The sequence below is a fragment of the Podarcis cretensis genome (assembly GCF_951804945.1).
Source record: "Podarcis cretensis genome assembly, chromosome: 7".
In the NCBI taxonomy this organism is placed as follows: Eukaryota; Metazoa; Chordata; class Lepidosauria; order Squamata; family Lacertidae; genus Podarcis; species Podarcis cretensis.
The window spans coordinates 47032261-47051222 of record NC_137176.1 but is presented as its reverse complement, the minus strand read 5'-3'; the positions used below and the strand labels follow the sequence as shown (position 1 = coordinate 47051222).

At 41.9% G+C, this 18962-nt stretch overlaps 1 protein-coding gene across 2 annotated transcripts in view; it reads right to left on the bottom strand.

Annotated features, from left to right (window-relative positions):
* Positions 1 to 18962, bottom strand: part of GREB1L (GREB1 like retinoic acid receptor coactivator) — a 153921-nt gene that overhangs the window by 33922 nt on the left and 101037 nt on the right. For both annotated transcript variants that reach the window (XM_079982606.1, XM_079982605.1), the window contains 7 exons: positions 16702 to 16833; positions 14359 to 14496; positions 12732 to 12881; positions 10509 to 10646; positions 6540 to 6725; positions 3701 to 4024; positions 1002 to 1130 (listed from right to left, as the gene is read on the bottom strand). In XM_079982606.1, the coding sequence (XP_079838732.1) occupies positions 1002 to 1130; positions 3701 to 4024; positions 6540 to 6725; positions 10509 to 10646; positions 12732 to 12881; positions 14359 to 14496; positions 16702 to 16833 (1197 nt within the window). The remainder of the gene's footprint in view (positions 1 to 1001; positions 1131 to 3700; positions 4025 to 6539; positions 6726 to 10508; positions 10647 to 12731; positions 12882 to 14358; positions 14497 to 16701; positions 16834 to 18962) is intronic.

Genomic DNA, 18962 nt, shown 5'->3' with positions numbered 1-18962 from the left:
TTTTATAAGTTTTGGTTGATTGATGGTTGTGCTAGAAGAGAGAGACCTGGGTATTGGCCTTGGAGACCAGACTAGACTCTATACAGGGCATTCTTTGAAAACTGTCCAGAAACTTCAACCGATGCCCATTTGTTAATAGGTGTGAACTATTGAGAACTTCTCATGCTAACTCTGAAAAATTTCCATTTGCTACCAGTTTATTTCCAATCACCATTCAAAGTGCTGATTTTGCTCAGTTAAACCCAACATGGCTTGGGGCCTCAGCTATCTCAGGAAATTTAGTTTCCCATATGAAGCCCACAATTTAGCATTTTTAAGAACTGCCAATGAGGCTCTGCTCCAAATGCCTTATTTCCAAGGACTGGGACTTACTTCCACTAAGAGCAATCATTTTTGTTTGTGGCTCCTGAGCTATAGAACATATTTCCTGGAGAGACCTGTCTATATGTTCTTCCTTGGACTCATTTTGAAACAAAGTGAAAGCGTTTTTTTTCTTCCAGCCAGGGAAACTTGGGATTTCCCTGGAAGTATGCTTTTAATGTTGGCCTCTCCACCCCCACTAAACCATTTTATAATGTTAAAATTTCAAATTGCCTTAAAATGGCTCTAATTGCTTTAAAATTTGCCTTGGGGACATACGATGTAGAAATGTGGTAAACAAATGAAACTCAACCCCTCTAATGTTGTGGTTGTTCCAGTCTAGAAAGCGGCAGTGAATGCCAATGATTAATGTTAAATGAAACAGGAGGGGGAGCCCTCACTTCATAAAACAAGCATTAGGAGGCAAGAGATGCTTTTAAGCTGAGGATGGGGAATAATATTATCTGCTCGCTTCCTTGTATGTTGGCCTCCTATATTATACATCTACCTCCTATACTAAACGTTGAGCTTTCCTGACTCAAGAGATCTCAAAAACTCTACTATTATTATCTTATATGAGAGCGAGAAATGGACAGATCTTTAAATCAAAGAAGTAACAACAGGAATTTTAATTCACTCACCTAAAGATGTGTTTTTGAAATGTGATGCCAGATAACTAACTTTTCCCGTAATGAGCTCATAACTGATTTCCTTTAGAAACTCACTGGTAGTAAGCATACTCTCTGCTAGAGCTCTAGACTGATACTGACCTAGAGAACAGAAAGGGAAGAATCACAGGACGTTGTTTGATACAATGGTACTGCCTTCATAAAGAACATCGTGTGTCACAGCTCCAGTCTTAATGATCTATAAGCAGTTTTAGCCTAGAACGTTTTAGCCTAGAACCCCAAATGCATGACCTTCAATGACTCCCCTTCATGTATTTAGATCCTTGTGCATCTGTCTGAACTTCTATCCAAGCATTTAAAAAGCCCCTGTACGTAAGGATAAAAACAGTTGTACATCATTTTACTACACAATAAGTGGCCTGGGTAGCTCAGTAGTACAGCATGAGAGTCTTAATCTCACGGTCATGGGTTTGAGTCTCATCCTGGGGAAAAGATTCCTGCATTGCAGAGTGCTGGACTAGATGACCCTTGTGGTCTCCTCCAACTCTATTATTCAATGGCAGGAGCTGATACGCAAATGTTGTTTTTAACAGGTATCCATCATATCTAATGGTAGTTCATATTCTGAAACAGAAAAAATCTCATTAGTAAGAAATATTTCCTGATGTGCAAATGGTGGTCTCAGTCCCACAACTACTCTCAACTTATTCAGATCTTCTTCTTTGTACTTTTTTGTGCTTTGGAAATGTTATGTATTAAGCTTGGCTCCTAGAACAATAGGCAGGTAGGATCCTAGAATGCAACAACTGATTGGCTTACAGGAGAAGACCAATCAGGCTCCAGGAGGGAAGCAGAATCAGCCAATCAGACAGGACTCATTGTGTAAATAATGTATATGAAAGCCTGAGGTTTGTGGGGAAATTCAATCACTATTTTACAAGCTGCAATAAAGAGCATGAAATCACTTCAGGACTCTGAGTATATTTCAGGAAATATTTGTATTTCTGGAGTTGGAGCCATAGAAATGTCTGCAGAAGTGGGTGGGAATAATTTGATTGGCATGAGAGTGCTGAGGAGGACAGAAGCCCTGAAAATCAGACATGGTATTCTACCCCTTCTGCAAGCCCTAAAACACGGAGTCTTTAAAACAGAAAAGAAAAAAGAAAAAAAGGCACATAGGGTGTACTTTCCCAATATTGCTGGAATGTGTACATGCAAGAATTAGACTGCAAGTGTTAAGAGCACTCACATGAGTATTAGAAAAGTGCATTTCTGAATATCCACGTCTGGAATGCAAATATAGCAACAAGGGCTGGAATATGCAGTCAATTAAAAAATTAGTTCACTCCTACATTAACAGCAATCATACATGCACATATTTAGTGTAAGGGAGGTTCAAAGGTGCATTTAATGCCATGTGAAAAAGGCTGCATGTCTGCCAAAAACAGCATTTTAAGTTCCAGAGATAACAGCACAATATCCCGTCACAAATTTAGTATTGTGTGAGCAAGTGCTTCCCTGCATTGAGAGTAGAAGGAGCAACAAGAGAGCGCATTTTCACATCAATTCAGCACATCATTTGCCTGCTGTTCCTCAAGGTCAGGCTGGCCCCTGAATCCTGTGAGTGCTCTTCTTGTTAAAAGAAGTCACACAGAGGAATAACTTGCTCAGAAAGAGCAGAGAAGCCAAGTAAACACAAAAGAATAACTATGTATATAACCGTAATGTCAGACAAAATTGTCTGCATTAAAAAGGTGGGCTTTTTTAAGGGTACAAATTAATCTCTCTCAAACTGGAATTTCTCTTAAACAAGACATTTATGGAAGATATTTGCCTGGCATTCAGTATTATGCAAGGAAATAAATAAATAACCTTAACCTATTATCAGAGCTGAGCTGAAACTCTATAACCAGTTTTGGTTTAGATTTTGTTTTGTTTTGTTTTCAAAAAGCACCTCTGATTTTCATCAACATTTTAAATAGATTTTAAAATTGTGTTACATAATTTCCAAGCAAGTATCATTCCTAAAAAAAAGGTGCCCAATCTTATAATATTTAAAGGCTATTCTGTAGGATGTTCCCAAGTTCTGGAATATGATACTGTATTCCAGTGGTTGCTGCCACGATACCCACAAAGATTTTCATAGATACCCCAGTCTCTCAGCTTTCATTTTTTAAAAAGGCAAGTCTCTAGCCCTCCTAGAAACAAGGTTATGGGGCAAAATGTGCTGGTACCTTCTCTATTTTTCTAGAAAAAGAGGTGCCAAAACTCACCATTAACACCTCCCTTGTTCTCTTATAATGGCAATGGCGCCCACCTGAGAGGTGCAACATGCTGATGACTTCACTAATACCGTTTTTGGGTGGCTGTGCACAAATCAATATATACCGCAAATGAATTAAAGACAAACTTATCTGGCTCAAAATGGAAGTGGTTACAACCCAAGGGTGAGAAACACCCCAATTCCAAAGATTAAAGATCCCTAACAAAAGGGATACTGAAATTGAGAATGCTGGGTAGAAATACTATCAATGAATAAATAAGCCAAACAGTGCATGTTTATCCATGTTAACATTGTGTCTGTGTCTTCACTCTTCAAGAGATCTCCAAGAAACACCTGCATTCTGTTTTGCCAGTGAAATCCGGTTGTTAGCAAGGCACCACCTTACCAAAGTTGTATCTATATTGTTTTATGGGGAAAAGGTACCCACCTAAAACTACCACACAGAATTCGTTCCCTCTGGTCTTTGACGCGCAGATGGCAACAACGTAATCTGGCAGCCTTTGGTGGTGTTTCATTTCACTGAGAGATCGCAGTGTTTCTGAAATGCCTTCGGCCAGGGAATTCTGAGTAACCACTACATGCACCATTTCTTGAGAGACGCTGGCAATTAACCTGGCAAGCCACGGGAGTTGAGCTGGCAACAAGATGCCCTGAGCACTCGTTTGTTGGGACTGCTCTCTCACAGTAAACTCTTGCATAGCTTTCAGTACGATCTGTTCAAATTCTTCCCTGAGTGGTATTTTATCAGGACCTGTAATTTTTGATAAATTAAACGATCAAAATAGGTCATCAAAAAGTCTCTTCCTGTGGTAGGAGGAGAGGATATATTGTTTTGATATTATCCCTCCTCACTCACGCTAGTGAGGAAACAGAAGAGCACATTCCCTTTGCAACTCATTGGAAGCAAGTTGATTATTCATTACAATCCTTTAATTAAGCAATCCAGTCTGGCTTGTCCTGTCTAGATTGTTCCTGGTGAGTTTCCCCTTTTATTTCCCTCTTAAAACAATAGCAACACAACACAGTCATCTTTAAAAGTAAGAATAAAGTTTTACTCACATTCAGTTCACAGCAGTAATCTGAAGGCAGGCTTTATCTTGTGGTTACAGTGAAAAGAAGTCTGAGTTACATCTCAGACTTTCTGCTTGTCTGAGAGATTGAGCTATGCGCTGGCTAAGAGCCAGGAGAGAGAGAGAGGGTCCAAGAGAGAGATGGTTGCTGGGCCAGCCCTTTTATCTGGTCAGCTTGGGTCACGTCCATCACACACAGAGGTAAGAAGCTCCAGAGCAGGTATAACAGGAAGTCCTCCCTGTCTGGAGCCACATTCCCCTGTGTGTCCATTCTAGGCAACAGGAAAATGTTGTACTTGACTGCTCTAGTAATTATACATCCCACACTTCCATCAGACTGTCTCATTCAATTACTAGGGAAGTGTGCTGAGATATCTAAAAGCACAGGACTCAAAGCACAAAGTTGGCCACAGCAAACATCTCCAGTTTTGTTTTGTTTTTTTAAAGAACATGGATACAATAAAATAAAAGGCAAAAAGTGGCTGGCAGAGATTATTACCTCACGGAGAGAGAAATTCAGTGGGGAAAAATATGCAGACTTCTCTGCTGCAACCTTTAGCTTGGGCTTTGATTGCAACTTGATTGCAGCATTTTCAAAAGGACCTTTTTATGCAAGCCCCTTTAAGCAGGTGGCACAAAGCAGTTTGGGTTGCAAGGGGTGATAACGACCTCTAATGAGTGCAGAATTGCCTGGTGGATGGTTAGAGCAGAAGGCCTTTCACTTCCTTCAATTTTGTCAACTCTTTGACAATGTTATTTTAGGCACCAGAGACAAGGCAGTTGGAGATCTTGAGGGAAGCAAGCAACTGTTCCACAGGCCTAAAGCATTAGCAGTAATCAGAAGTGGGATTCTGTAGTGCTCACATTTTTGTTGCTGATGCGCTGAAGGATGGAGAAGGAGGCAACCACATTCTCTTTTCATCTCATTCAACATTCACCCAAAAGAAAAGCAAGAGATGTAAGAGGGAAAGACACACTTTCCTCAGCCGATCTGTTTGTCTGTCAGGAGACTTGCCTCATGCTTGACAGTCATACATTACAGCCATTACAGCCTCCATGTGGAACTGGGCAAAACTCATACAAGTGTGCTTCATGTAGGGGTTGTTTGGCTCATTAGCTTCTTACAGCACTGAGGTCCAGTAAGGTATTAGGGTTGATAGCATTGAAAGCAGAAGGATTAATAGAGTTGTACTCCCCCTGTCTGACAGAGGTGATCCATTAGGGCAGGCATGTCCCAAGTCATGTGCTCCTTCGGGGGGGGGGGGGAGCTGTGCTGCTTTGCTGGCAGCCTCCCCACTTCCTTGACAGCTCAGGGAAGGCTTGGGAGCAGCAGGCAGGCTGCACGCCATTGTCCTACGCTCTCGGGCTGCTTGTGGGGGGGGAGCCACAGCGCTTTGCTGGCAGCCTCCCTCCCTTCCCCTTTTGTTTTGACAGCTCAGGGAGGCTTGGGAGTCTTGTGGGGAGGGGGGACAGCACGCCATTGTCCCATACCCCCGATGGTTCTCCTGGGCAGCTGTTTCAGCAGCAATACCGTAAGGTTCCAAATATAAGCCGCACTTTAACTTTTCACAATCGGAATTTGGGAGGAAAGTGTGGCTTATATTTGGGGCAACATGGTAGTAAGCAGCTGTATTGGATTCTTACCTTACAAATTCTGAACATTTCATAAGGACAGTAAGTTGCACTGACAGGAGAAGCATGTGCTTGTCTTAGTCCATCCTGTTTTCCTACCTTCCCTCTCTCCAAAATCCCTATGTGACTACATAGGAATGGCAGAAGTAATGGAACTGCTGCCTAGCACAAGGGAGATAGAGAAGATTCTTAATCTTCCCATAGTTAATTGTGCGTTGCTTACTATTTACACAATAGGTGTTGCTTTCACATAAAGGGTTGCTTGCTGTTCCTAAAACAATAGCTACAAACTACAGCTATAAGCCTTTCTGAATGAAAAGGATTCGCTGTAACTGAAGGTTTAACCAAAGCAAATGTGAGGTTTTAACAGCAGGATAAAAAAGGGAGGTACTCTGAAAAGGGTAGCAGAGTGACCAACTTCTAAAGATCCAGCAATTTTAAATTTACTTTTTGGAGCACTGAGCATAGAAGTCTTTTTACATACAGAAACAAGGAGCAGAAGGTTTATCACTAGCAAAAACAGTGATTTGTTACACACACACACCAACACTTGTAATGACTTACCTAGTCGGACAAGATACTGTATTGTTAAAATAATCATGTTTTCCACACTTAGTAACTGACTCCCAGTCAAACCAAAAAGTTCCAAATCTTTGCTTTCCAGCTGAGGCATCTTGTAGCAATTCACTAGCAAGGGGCTTACTACAATATCTCCAACATTCCCATAGAAATAAGGTAAAGTGCCATAACCTTCAAAAAAACAAAAACAAAAAAAAACAAAGACAAAAACTCTAATCAAGTTGTTTCAAAACAATTTTGCAATAACGGAAATTTATTCAAAGCAATATTATTATAACTAATAAAAGAAGGGATGATGGCCTAGTGGCCCTCTGGATCCCTCCAATGTGGCGTAGAGGCTTTAAACTTGGTGAGAAAAGTCTTTGAATCCTTGCATCTCAGGGCCAAACTCCACATTTTTTAAAGTAAGATAAGCCATAAAGTGTGGGAGGTTTTGGGGTTTTTTAAACACAACTTGCCAGTGCGGGAGTTAGGGGCTTTTTACATCTGTGGTTAGCATGGGGGGGGGAGCGCTTCCATCAAGGTGACTGGGTTCCCTCTCCCCAATGCAAATTTCAGGCATAGAGTCAGATTTGGATTGGGTCTACAGCAAGAAGTAAGGGTTCACTCTTACCCTGCATGTGAAGGTCCCAATTCAGATCAAGGGCCCCATGCTAGCAATTTGTAAAAAACAACCCTGTACTTAAAGGCGGAGCTATGTAGCTAATGTAATATGAAGTTTAGCCCTTAGAATATGCAGAATGAATGCAGTGTCCTACTGAATAAGCCAAAGGCCTATTTAATCCACTCTCCCCCCCCCCCACTGGGCAATCAGATGTCATGGTAACCCAGTAGAGCAACAGCACTCTACTTCTCACAGGAAGAGAGACACATATCATTATTTTGCCCCAAAACAAAATGTGCTTAACCATAGGCGTAGCCAGTATTTTTGTTAGGGAGGGCCAGGATTTTTGTTATAGAGGGGGCAGAACTGATGTGATTGGTCAAGTTAGTTAAGTATTTCTACTGTTTTACTTGATCTGTGGGGGCAACTGCCCCCCTGCCCACCCTTGACTATGCCCATGTGCTTGACAGTCCTTCTGAAACCACATTTTTAAGCCTTTTAACATGTGCCTAATTCTTCCAGAAGTGTTGTGGGAATGTCGCCAAAAATGCAGTATGGAAAAAAATGAATATATGTAACTAGTGGACAAACTACACCTTATATGCCAGCATATGTGAGGAAGCCCCTCAGTGCAGCTTTGAGAAGGTGCAGTTTAACCTTTTCGCAGCTGTCTCCCACCCCTGCAATATGAGGGAAGGCCTTAAACTCAGACATGTTGGCATCCATCTGTCATGAGAGGCAATGGAATGAATGCGCCTCTGGGGGTGAAGTCAAATCACGGCATTAGCAGAACCAAAGCGATCTCCTTGGGGAGCAAGCCTGGGCAGTGTGTCTGGAGGTTCTGGGCTGCCCAGATGACAAGACCCCAGTCTCAGCCTTACTGAGACTGGTCAGGCCCAACACAACTGACGGTTTGCCTCATTTAAAAGGTAAAGGAAAAGGACCCCTGACAGTTAAGTCCAGTCGCAGATGACTCTGGGGTTGCGGTGCTCATCTCACTTTACAGGCCGAGGGAGCCGGCGTTTGTCCACAGACCGTTTTTCCGGATCATGTGGCCAGCATGACTAAGCCGCTTCTGGCAAACCAGAGCAGCGCATGGAAACGCCACTTACCTTCCCGCCGGAGCGGTACCTATTTATCTACTTGCACTTTTGGGGGTGCTTTCGAACTGCTAGGTTGACAGGAGCAGCGACCAAGCAACGGGAGCTCACCCCGTCGCGGGGATTCAAACTGCCGACCTTCTGATCGGCAAGCCCAAGAGGCTCAGTGGTTTAGACCACAGCACCACCCACATCCCTGCCTCATTTAAAAACATGAGTTAAAATATTCTAACAGCAGTATTGGTACTGTTCTGTTGGTTACTATTTCTATGCCCAAGTCTGGAATCCTAGCTCCATAAACTTCCCATGCTAACAGTAGAGCTCAGTCTAAAGGGTCACGACACACCCAGAAGCCCTCAAACTCAGTGGTAGAACCCATGATTTCTCTGTACAAGGTCCCAGATTTGATCCCCAGCATCCCCAGATAGATTCAACACTGAGCTAGATGTAATGATTTGATTCACTGTGAGACAATTTCCTATACTCCTATGCCACACCTAATTCTTTTTTAGAATATTTTTTTCTTGGTGCAGAGTGTGCTTCTTTGGTCCGTTAATGGCCATAATTTTTGACATAGGGTACGCCTTTATTCCTGTACGCCTGTTGTGACTATTTTGCTCAAGGAAAACACTGCATTGCTCAGCTGAAAGCTGGAATGGCAAGTTTCAGACAAAGTTTAGACAGCCCTCAGGTGCTTACTTATAGCCTCCTCCAGTGTTGGCAAGTTTCTATAGTTCTCTTTGCACTCTACAGGGCCAAGTCAACATCAGTGGCTTGCCAATAAGTGTTCCAGCCTAACAGGGGCTGCCCGTGTCTGCCATTTGATGTGTTAAAGTGAAACCCCACAGGCAAGAAGCAAGCAACTGGTTTGTCCACTTGGCTCTTAAAGAAAGTAAGTAACTAGAGGAAATTTTTATCTTCACCCTCACCCAATTTAGCAATGAAACTGACTAAACACAGAAGCTGCCAGCCAGGTTCTGCTTGCAACCAAGGACCCTAGCCTTGGAAGAGCTCCCGCCACTTCATGGGAGACGTTTGCTTGGGCAATGACCAAGCAATGTTTGCTCAGGCATACTGCCAGGGGAAAATCAGTTATAATGAGGTGCTCCCTCTCTAGCTTGCAAAACCCAGAAGCAGAGCTCTGATCAAGGATATCAGTGGGAATGTGATGCAGGATGCATGCAACAGAATGCCAGAAAAAAAACAGTTGGCACGGACACACTTTTAAGATGTTTAACAAGTGAGAAACCTAGACATAATTTTGAACAACCTAATTCACAACTGCAAAAGAGAAAGAAAAAACCACCACCAGAAAGATAACAGGGCCATTAAACTAATCACATTTAAAAGGACTACATTTCCCCTGAAGTAAAGAGGGGAGGGGAGGGATGCGAGTGAGCCGAAGACACTTTGCAGTTGACATTTCCAAATTAAATAATACAACAAAGTGGGCCCAATAGGGTCACATGCACAATGTATAAAGTACATGGCTTCCACTGAAGAATTCTAGGGAACGTAATTAACCTTACGCATAACTACAATTTACAGCACCCTTAAAAACTGCAGCTCCAAGGATTCTTTGTAGGAAGCCATATGCTTTAAATGTATGGCATGAATGTAAAAGGTCTTATACTTAAACTCTTAATGGCGGTCATCTACATTTAACTAGGCAACATCCTATAAGAGGGAGCTGGAATATTTTATACAAGTACACTTTTTAAAAAATATCAATTGTTTCATTTAGTTGTTTTCTATTTTTTCATTTAGCAAATTAAGGTTTGAAGATATAGACATCAAAAGGAGTTGGGTTTAAGACAGTTCCTCTTTTGATTCTTACGTTGCAGCTTAATGCTGCTTTTCAATGATTAAATTCTCTGCTAATTAAAGCACAGTTCTAATGTCAAGGATAAATTATCTCACAGGCTGCACAAAGAGCTTATTTCCTTTAGTTCCTCACTCAAGAGCCAAATATGACGCACAGATAGCCTCTTTCATGTTAGGCTTCAGCAATGGGTTTCAAATGATAAAACATTCTTCAGTTAACACAGAACATCCCTGGGATGACACATTTGGAATGTTTGGAAATGGTCTGGCTGCTCTCCAGCAAGAAAAAGGAGTGAACTGGATTCTTACTGTGTTTCACAGATGAATAGCTGCAATATTTAGATTTCAAAAGTTTTTTTTTTTAATAAACAAAAAACAAACTCAAAACATAACATCAGATGGTTTTATTTCATATTCTGAGCTTACCTATCAGTATTACTGGCCTGACTCCTGAGTTATTCAGCAGATTTTCAGGAACTATTACAGTCTCCCCTGCAGGGATGGGCTGAGGCTGTAAAATTCCAGTTAACATTGATTGAGGAACTGGGACTGACAAAAGAGGCTCTATAAAATACAGAAAGGGGAAAGAAAACTCCCATTACTAAAAGACTCATACTGTGATTTGGCCCTACGAACAATTTAAGGGGAAAGAAAACCCCTCCCATTTCCACTGATCATTAATCACAATAAAATTCAAAACACTTCTGCATTTCCTCTAGCAGCTATAACAAATTTAAATAAAGAACCAAATACCCTTCCTTAACTCCACCCCATAAAACAAATGACCTTTTTCTATATATATATAAAAGGAGTTACTGTATTGTTTGTAGCTAAGGGTGAGGGGGAAAACTAAAGGGGCCAAAGAGGAATATGCATCTTCTTACAAAGCCAGGTGCTGGGCTAGGAGCTGTTCACTGGGGCCACCTTTTACGGCTACCTGTCAGCATAAAGAAAGGATGAGAGTCCATGCTAACCTATGACTGATGACATGCTGATCAGAGAACTAAACACAGTCTGCCAATTGAACATTGGTTTACATGCTTCTGAAATCACAAACATTAAAATTAAGCTTTCATCATGAAGGAGCCACGGTGGTTTTTAAAGTAAAAGAAGACCCCAAATGCATTTTAAGAGCTAGATATAATCCTCATCTTTTATGTAATTGTAAGGCTTCCCTCATGATCTGCAATAATCTCGAAGTTGCTCAAAGGTAAAACAAGGTTGCTGTTTTGAAGCTACACGTATCTTCCTTGATTTATACAAGGGTTTTTAATCAACCAGGAACTGGATTATTTAAAATTGATACCCTCTTAGTATGGACTACTGTTATCCATTAACAACATACTTCAAAGTAATCCCACAGAAATGAGGGAGTGGCTTGAGCACAAAAGATGCTTTCTCATTTTCTCTGTGTAGCAGAATTTAAATCCCATGTGTGCCCATAAGGTGCATGATACTCAACTAAGTCCTACTCAGAGTAGACCCATTGCAATTAATGGACCTAAGTTAGCTATGTTGCTTAACTTCACTGGATCCATTCAGAGTACAACTAACACTGATTATCACCCACTATATTTCCAAACCACAAGACATGGGTTTGAAAAATACATATGTGATTTTACGTACATGTCAATTATGTGCAATCTGAATTTTAATATTCTAATAAAGAGAAGTTTCATTATAGAAATTCAGACTTTAAAATTACCAGCAAAAAATGGCACAGAGAGCACATTTCATAGATGCACATGCAGACTGGTTTTTGGAGCTGCTGAGTTGTGAATGGATTTGTACGTTGCCCCTTAGGAAGAGAAGCATGGAACTTAAACCCATATTTCCATCCAGAATGTGACTGTAACGTTCTGCTATCAAAAAGGCTCTTGTTAAATCCAACTGTGCTCCAGAATACATATAGGGGTTAATAATTTTAAATATACTGCAGATCAGAAAAACTCAAAAGAAAGGAATGCACAAAGTACTAGTAATAAGTAGTGGCAAATGATGGGTGAATGACTGCACTGTGAACACTGGATGAGTGAACACTGGAAGGCAGGACTATGAGACAGCTGATGTGTGCAAATATGCATGTAATTTTGCATTTGATTTAAATGGAGTATTTGACTGATAAATGCATTTAGCTTTATTGATAGCCCAGTAAAGCAGTAACTACACAGAGAGGAATGCAATTTTAAAGTAATGGGCTACATCCAACTAACAAATTCATGGAATCATAGAGTTGGAAGGAACGCTGAGGGTTATCTAGTCCAGGAACGCAGGAATCTCAACACACAGTCCCCCATCCAATTTAAAACCATACTGGACCCTGCTTAGCTTTGCAAAGTTTTACTACTGCACTATGGAGCTAAGTTAATTGTGTCCATGGATTTCAGTGGGTCTACTCTGAACGCAAAAGACAACTGAACTTCGCCAATTATGAAGTGTTGACATTTGGGAGTAACGTTTTCCACGTCATGGAGAAGAGGGCATGCTGACGTACCCAATTATCTCATCTAACAATAATGTATTTGTAAATGCATTTGAAAACACTTAGTGATGGGTTTAAGCCAGGTGGGTCACAGTGCTATTAGTTCTTTTGGTTGCAGAGAAGTGAGACAAATTTAGTGTGGACAAAGGCACATCTTAGGATCTTGCCTGATCTCGGAAGAGGTCGAATGGCAGGAACAGGCACAACTAAGCCAGGAGGAGGAGGAGGTGGCGGCGGCGGCGGAGGAGGAGCGGCTGGTGATCCAGGGGACCATCCCCGGTGTCGTTTCTTGGGGGGGCCAGAACTGGACATGGATGCTAGGTTGAAACAATGCACAAACGAAACAAAGAAGAGATAGAGATGAGAGCTTGCACTAATTTAAACAGAAACCCAAACAAATGTGCAACGGGAGCTTGACAATAGGTGATTTGTCCAGTAAGGTCCAGTGATCCCTTAACACTTTTAATTGCCTCAGAAATGAGCAAGTGTTCCAGTTACGGGGAACCCACAATCAGGCAAGGAGGAAAAGACAGAGCAATCCTAATTCTCACCTGGGTTTGCTCAAAGCAACAGAATCACCACCATATATGAATGTATTTCTGGTCAGGGAAGAAGGAAGTGGATAGTTTTTGCTCCCTTTTAAAATTTTTGCTGTGTCAGCTGTAGGCTAGCGCAGCAGAGGGACCTCAACTCTTGTTCAGAAAATGAGGTGCCTTAAAAATCCGGCTGATCTTGGACTGACGCACTTTGCTTCTGAAAAGCTCCCATTTCAGGGCCTTTTACTGGTTACCACTAGAAAGAACATTGTTCATGCAAATCAGCTCAAGTCTTCTGCAGGTACAGCAGGGGCTTCCACAGCACCAGTATCCAGAGGAGGGACACTTCCACACCACTCCCTCAGCATTGCAGATCAGGGATTAGGATCACCATTAATTTATTAAATTTACATCCTGCCTTCCCACTCAAAAGCACCCCCCTCCATGAAAAACAACCAAAGCATCTACAAACACAAAAACATTTAAGAAGCAATTCCAGTACAGGTGCCGACTGGGAATGATCTGAACTTAAAAGGCTTGTTGAAAAAGGAAGGCCCTCAGTAGTCACCAAAAGGACAAGCAGAGACGATGCCTGCCTAATATTTAGCAGGAGGGAATTCCAAAGGGCAGTTGCCACTTCCTGTATTGTGCTGAATGACTTCCTGATCAGGTACCATCTGGAGGCCCACTCCTGCAGAGTGCAGTGATCAGCTGGGCTTATAAGAAAAGCAACCCTCTTTTTGGATCATGCAAGGCTGGGAGGTGTGGCCACTGTAAGTGGGAGCATTGAGGGGCAGCCCAGAACATTATTACAGGCACTAAATGTCTGAAATGCCTCTAGTTTCATCCAAACAGTGTTTCTTTTGCACTCCATTCCAATATGGTGCAGCACTCTTATTCATTCAAAACTCTGATTATTTGAATGTTAACCGCAGACGCACTGAGGCTACATTGAAATACCGTATTTTTTGCTCTATAAGACTCACTTTTTCCCTCCTAAAAAGTAAGGGGAAATGTGTGTGCGTCTTATGGAGCGATTGCAGGCTGCACAGCTATCCCAGAAGCCAGAACAGCAAGAGGGATTGCTGTTTTCGCTGTGCAGCGATCCCTCTTGTTGTTCTGGCTTCTGAGATTCAGAATATTTTTCCCCTTGTTTTCCTCCTCCAAAAACTAGGTACGTCTTGTGGTCTGGTGCGTCTTATAGAGCGAAAAATACGGTAATTACAAATTCAGAGGGTTTTGTGTTGTTGCTGTTTACCTGGCTCCCCAGCTGCATTGCTAGGGCCAGGAGACATCGAGTGAGGCACAGGTCGGGAGACTGTAGAGCTTATCACATTAGTCCTTCCTCCATGGTTGTTTCCACTAGCAACATCAGTGGCACGCAGAGACAGGGGAGCTGAATGTAACAAAATACAGAGTACCCATTAGGTGACTGTTGGCAAATGAACATGCATATTGAAGAACCTAGAAAGGCTACAATAAGCTGATAAAAGCAATGTATGCACAAATTGCGCCCTATGCATTTGAACCGTTGTGTAGGGCTTCTATATTTTCTAGCATAAACTATAAAGTTAAGAACAAAGTGGGATCAGCACAATCCTATGCAAGTCTACCCAAAAGTTAAATCCCACTCGGTTCAGTGGAGCTTACTCTCAGGTAAATCTGTTGGCAGTCCTAGTAAAAAGGCATCTGATCATTTTAGTTTGCCTTGACTAGATCCCCCAAGAATTGTTAGTTTTTTTAAAGTGTTTTAGTCTCATTTTATGAAACACAACTATATTTAGAGCCTTAATGACTGAAACACTATTTTCCCAGAAGGTACATTAAGTACCTGGACAAAATGCTCAGATATGAATTTGGATACACAAAAGAAATCTATGTACTAGGAAGGGGTGAAATTCATCAAGCACAGTTCTATACAGTCTTTGTTCATGTCAGAGTGCCCTGAGCAGCTAGATGCAAAAGAGGACAACGCTCCTGTAACTTTAATAGTTGCCTAGGAGGAGGAATTTTCACAAGCCCTACGTGAGATTATTTATATCCATCGTTTTCCAACCACTGAACATTTTGGAAAGAGGGGCGATCCCGACGTGCTAATATTCTTCCAGTCATAGGATTCTGGAAGGGTCCCCTATTACAAGAATTAGCAAGCCTGATTACCAACTAAAGGTAAAGGTAAAGGTACCCCTGCCCGTACAGGCCAGTCGTGTCTGACTCTAGGGTTGTGCGCACATCTCGCTTAAGAGGCCGGGAGCCAGCACTGTCCGGAGACACTTCCGGGTCACGTGGCCAGCGTGACAAAGCTGCTCTGGCGAGCCAGCACCAGAGCAGCACACGGAAACGCCGTTTACCTTCCCGCTATGAAGCGGTACCTATTTATCTACTTGCACTTAGGGGTGCTTTCAAACTGCTAGGTGGGCAGGAGCTGGGACTGAAAGACGGGAGCTCACCCCGCCGCGGGGATTCGAACCGCCGACCATACGATCGGCAAGTCCTAGGCACTGAGGTTTTACCCACAGCGCCACCCGCGTCCCTGATTACCAACTACTACAAACCAATTGTGGAAACCAGATGTTTGGGCAGTGCCCATGCTGCTTTGACTTTGTGTTTTAGTTAATTTATTATTTACTAAATGAATAAATTGGTGCACAGCACTGTTAATCTGTTGATGATGAGAGTCAGATTATCAGACTAGAACTGGGAAGACCCAGGTTCAAATTCCCACTGTGATATGAAGCACATGTCATGCTAAACCACATTTTGATTATCTGATTCTGGTTCAGCAGCTTAGCCATGGTGTATTAACCATGAACAAACCATGTTTTTAAGTCACAATATGTTGTTAGTTTCTAAACATTGGCTAATGTTAACCATGGCTTAGTGTTATGTGCAAATCCGGCCACTATCTCAGTCCAATCTACATCATAGGACATGAAGATAAAAAGGGGAGATATGACACCTTCATCTCCTTGGAGGAAATGTAAATCACTGTGATCTGTATGCAGTATATAACTATTTTTGTAAACAAATACATAAACAGAATAAATAAAGGTCTCACACACATCAGTACAGTGTTGCCCCGCAAGATGAATGCCTCGCAAGATGAAAAACCCGCTAGACGAAAGGGTTTTCCGTTTTGGAGGTGCTTCGCAAGACGAATTTCCCTATGGGCTTGCTTTGCAAGACGAAAATGTCTTGTGAGTTTTTCCGACTCCCCCCCCTCCCCCCCTTTTTCTAAGCCGCTAAGCCGCTAAAAGCCGCTAATAGCACTAATCCGCTAAGCCACTAATGGGCTTGATTCGCAAGACGAAAAAACCGCTAGACGAAGAAACTCGCGGAACGGATTCTTTTCGTCTTGCGAGAAACCACTGTATGATTATTATGAAAATAATGTGTGGATAACAGCAACCTTTTAGAGAGATATCAAACATTTGATTGTTGTGGTATCTTGTTTCAGAAAGAAAATTGCATAGCTAATAGATCTATGTTTTGAGAAAATTAACATACAACTTTATAAATTTAGGTGAATGCAAGCTGACTCCTTTTCCTCACACAGATAACTTTATATCAGCCCTCCTGAACTCAGGGGAAGACATGTTACCTGTTGCAAATGTGTTTCCTACAAGTTGTACCGGCAAAGCAAGTGGTTTCACTATGTTCTTATTCCGAGACAAATCTTGAATTCCACTTAAATTAGCAGACGAAGAGGGTGCTGGACTGAACACTGAGGAGTCTGTCAAAGAGATTGTTGAAACTACTTTACAAAATCTACATTATCTTTGAATTTTCCTAAGATGTCACTTACATGAGCTCATTGCAAATGCTGATTATTTACAAACATATCATATACTTACCGCTTATAGCACATTCAATGCAATTGTAAACTTATAACACATTCAAGGCATTTATATATTTTTAATACTTACTATGAAAGTGGTTTAAATCCTGGAACAAGTTACTAATACATACTCTCATGTATTCAACTAAGGTTTCATCCAAGTAAGCAGTTTCATCTTTTACGAGACTTACAAACAAGTCTGTATATTTCTACTTGAAAATAAGTCCCATTGCGTTAAATGGAGTTTACTCCTAGGTAAGTGGATACAAGCCTGTAAATTAAACTCATAGAGCTTGCAAGTAGGTACACTTTCCATTTATCAGATATGCAAAGCAGAAATAAATCACGAACGGCCCAATTAAATAAAGCCAAGATCAGAACTGAGTGACTCATGATCCTATAGATTTGTTGTTGTACTTGACCATAGCATATACTAACCACCTGAAGAAAAAAATAGCTTCCAGAAACCAGAGAATTTCAGAAATAACTACCGGTATTTGCCAAAAATTACACTGGACACAGGTGTCAGATATGGTATGATATAGAGAAGGAGCACTGCCCAGGGAATGGGTGCTTATCCCACATACTTTATTCTTCGGTAGTATAGATGTCGGTGGTGTTTCAAAAGCCTCTTTGACCAGACTAGGGTAGAAGGAAAAGTTTATACAATGCTCAAAGCTACCAGAATTCAACAACTGCTGCATAAGCACAGAAAATCTATGAAAGCTGAACAGAAGATAAAGAGAACCTGATTCAGGAGAGTACGCAAGATTTTCATTAGTATTTGCTAGGGCCAGTAGCTTAGCTCACCCAAGTTATTTCACCAGGTTTTGGGGACATGTGCATTCCATCGAGTTCTGAACGTCAATTTAATCCCAGGATAAGATCCTTTTAGCTTCTCTTCCCTGCTGCCAGCTAGGGTTGCCATATGTCTTCTTTTCCCAGGACATGTCCTCTTTTGCATGGGTATGTAAAATGAGAGTCTGCATAGCGATTCATAGTTAAAAGTAGAAGTCGGCAAATGTGTCCTCTTTTTTGCTCTTCGAAATATGGCAACCCTATCACGCACGCACCAGATTACTAGTGGTTGCTGCTGCCTCACTTGCCGTAGGGGATGTCTTAGGTCATCAAGCTCAGAATCACAAAGTTGGTTCTGGGGGACTGGGAAAGCTCCAAGTTAGAGTCCACAATTACGCTGGCCATGGAGAGGGGTCTACCACCTTCTGGCAGATATGATAAACACACCCTTCCTTTCAACCTAGGAACTTAGGAGGGATCTTCCCAGGGTTGCACTAGATTTGGAGGCACTTGGGAAGCTGAAGTTGCAGCACAACAGTGTGAGGATGATTTCACACCTAGGCAGGCTTCATTTCCAAGGTGTAGTGTCAGTGCAAGAACAGTCTCCAACCCAGAGAGCCACCCCTGACTTCATGATCAATTTTAGAGGTGTATTAGTTGATACCAGGACTCTTTCACTGGTGAAATATCCTGGTGTCCGCTACTGTTTTGCTGGCTACCATAGGCACCCAAAGTGTAGGAACCCCCTGCACCACGCAGTTTCACACTGCCCCATGTGTATATAAAGCACCTCAGGCAATATCCTGTTGCCCCATTTTCTCCTTTTAAAGTAAGTGATGAGCTCAATAATGCCTAGTTATCATTCAGAAGGGTGCCCCATTAACAGCAGGTAAACTGAGACAATGCTCCCATTTCACGGTGATAGCCCATAATTCTTCTCCAGTCCTCTGAGTCCTCGTCAGACTCATAAGCCATCAGCAACAGAATGATTCAGTCTAATCATGATTTCCACATGGAAAGCCCTGGATAATTATGACCATCGCCTCCCCATAATTAACAGAAGCAAAACAGATTACGCAATATGCATTTAATTGGAGTGGACTTTTCCTTGAAAACAATGCATGCTGGATTTCACTGTGCAGATGAAGGAAAGTAAACAGGGCCTGTTTGTTTCAGCCTACATCAGCCCCAGTGAAAATAACCACTGAGAAAAAGCAGAAGGCAGA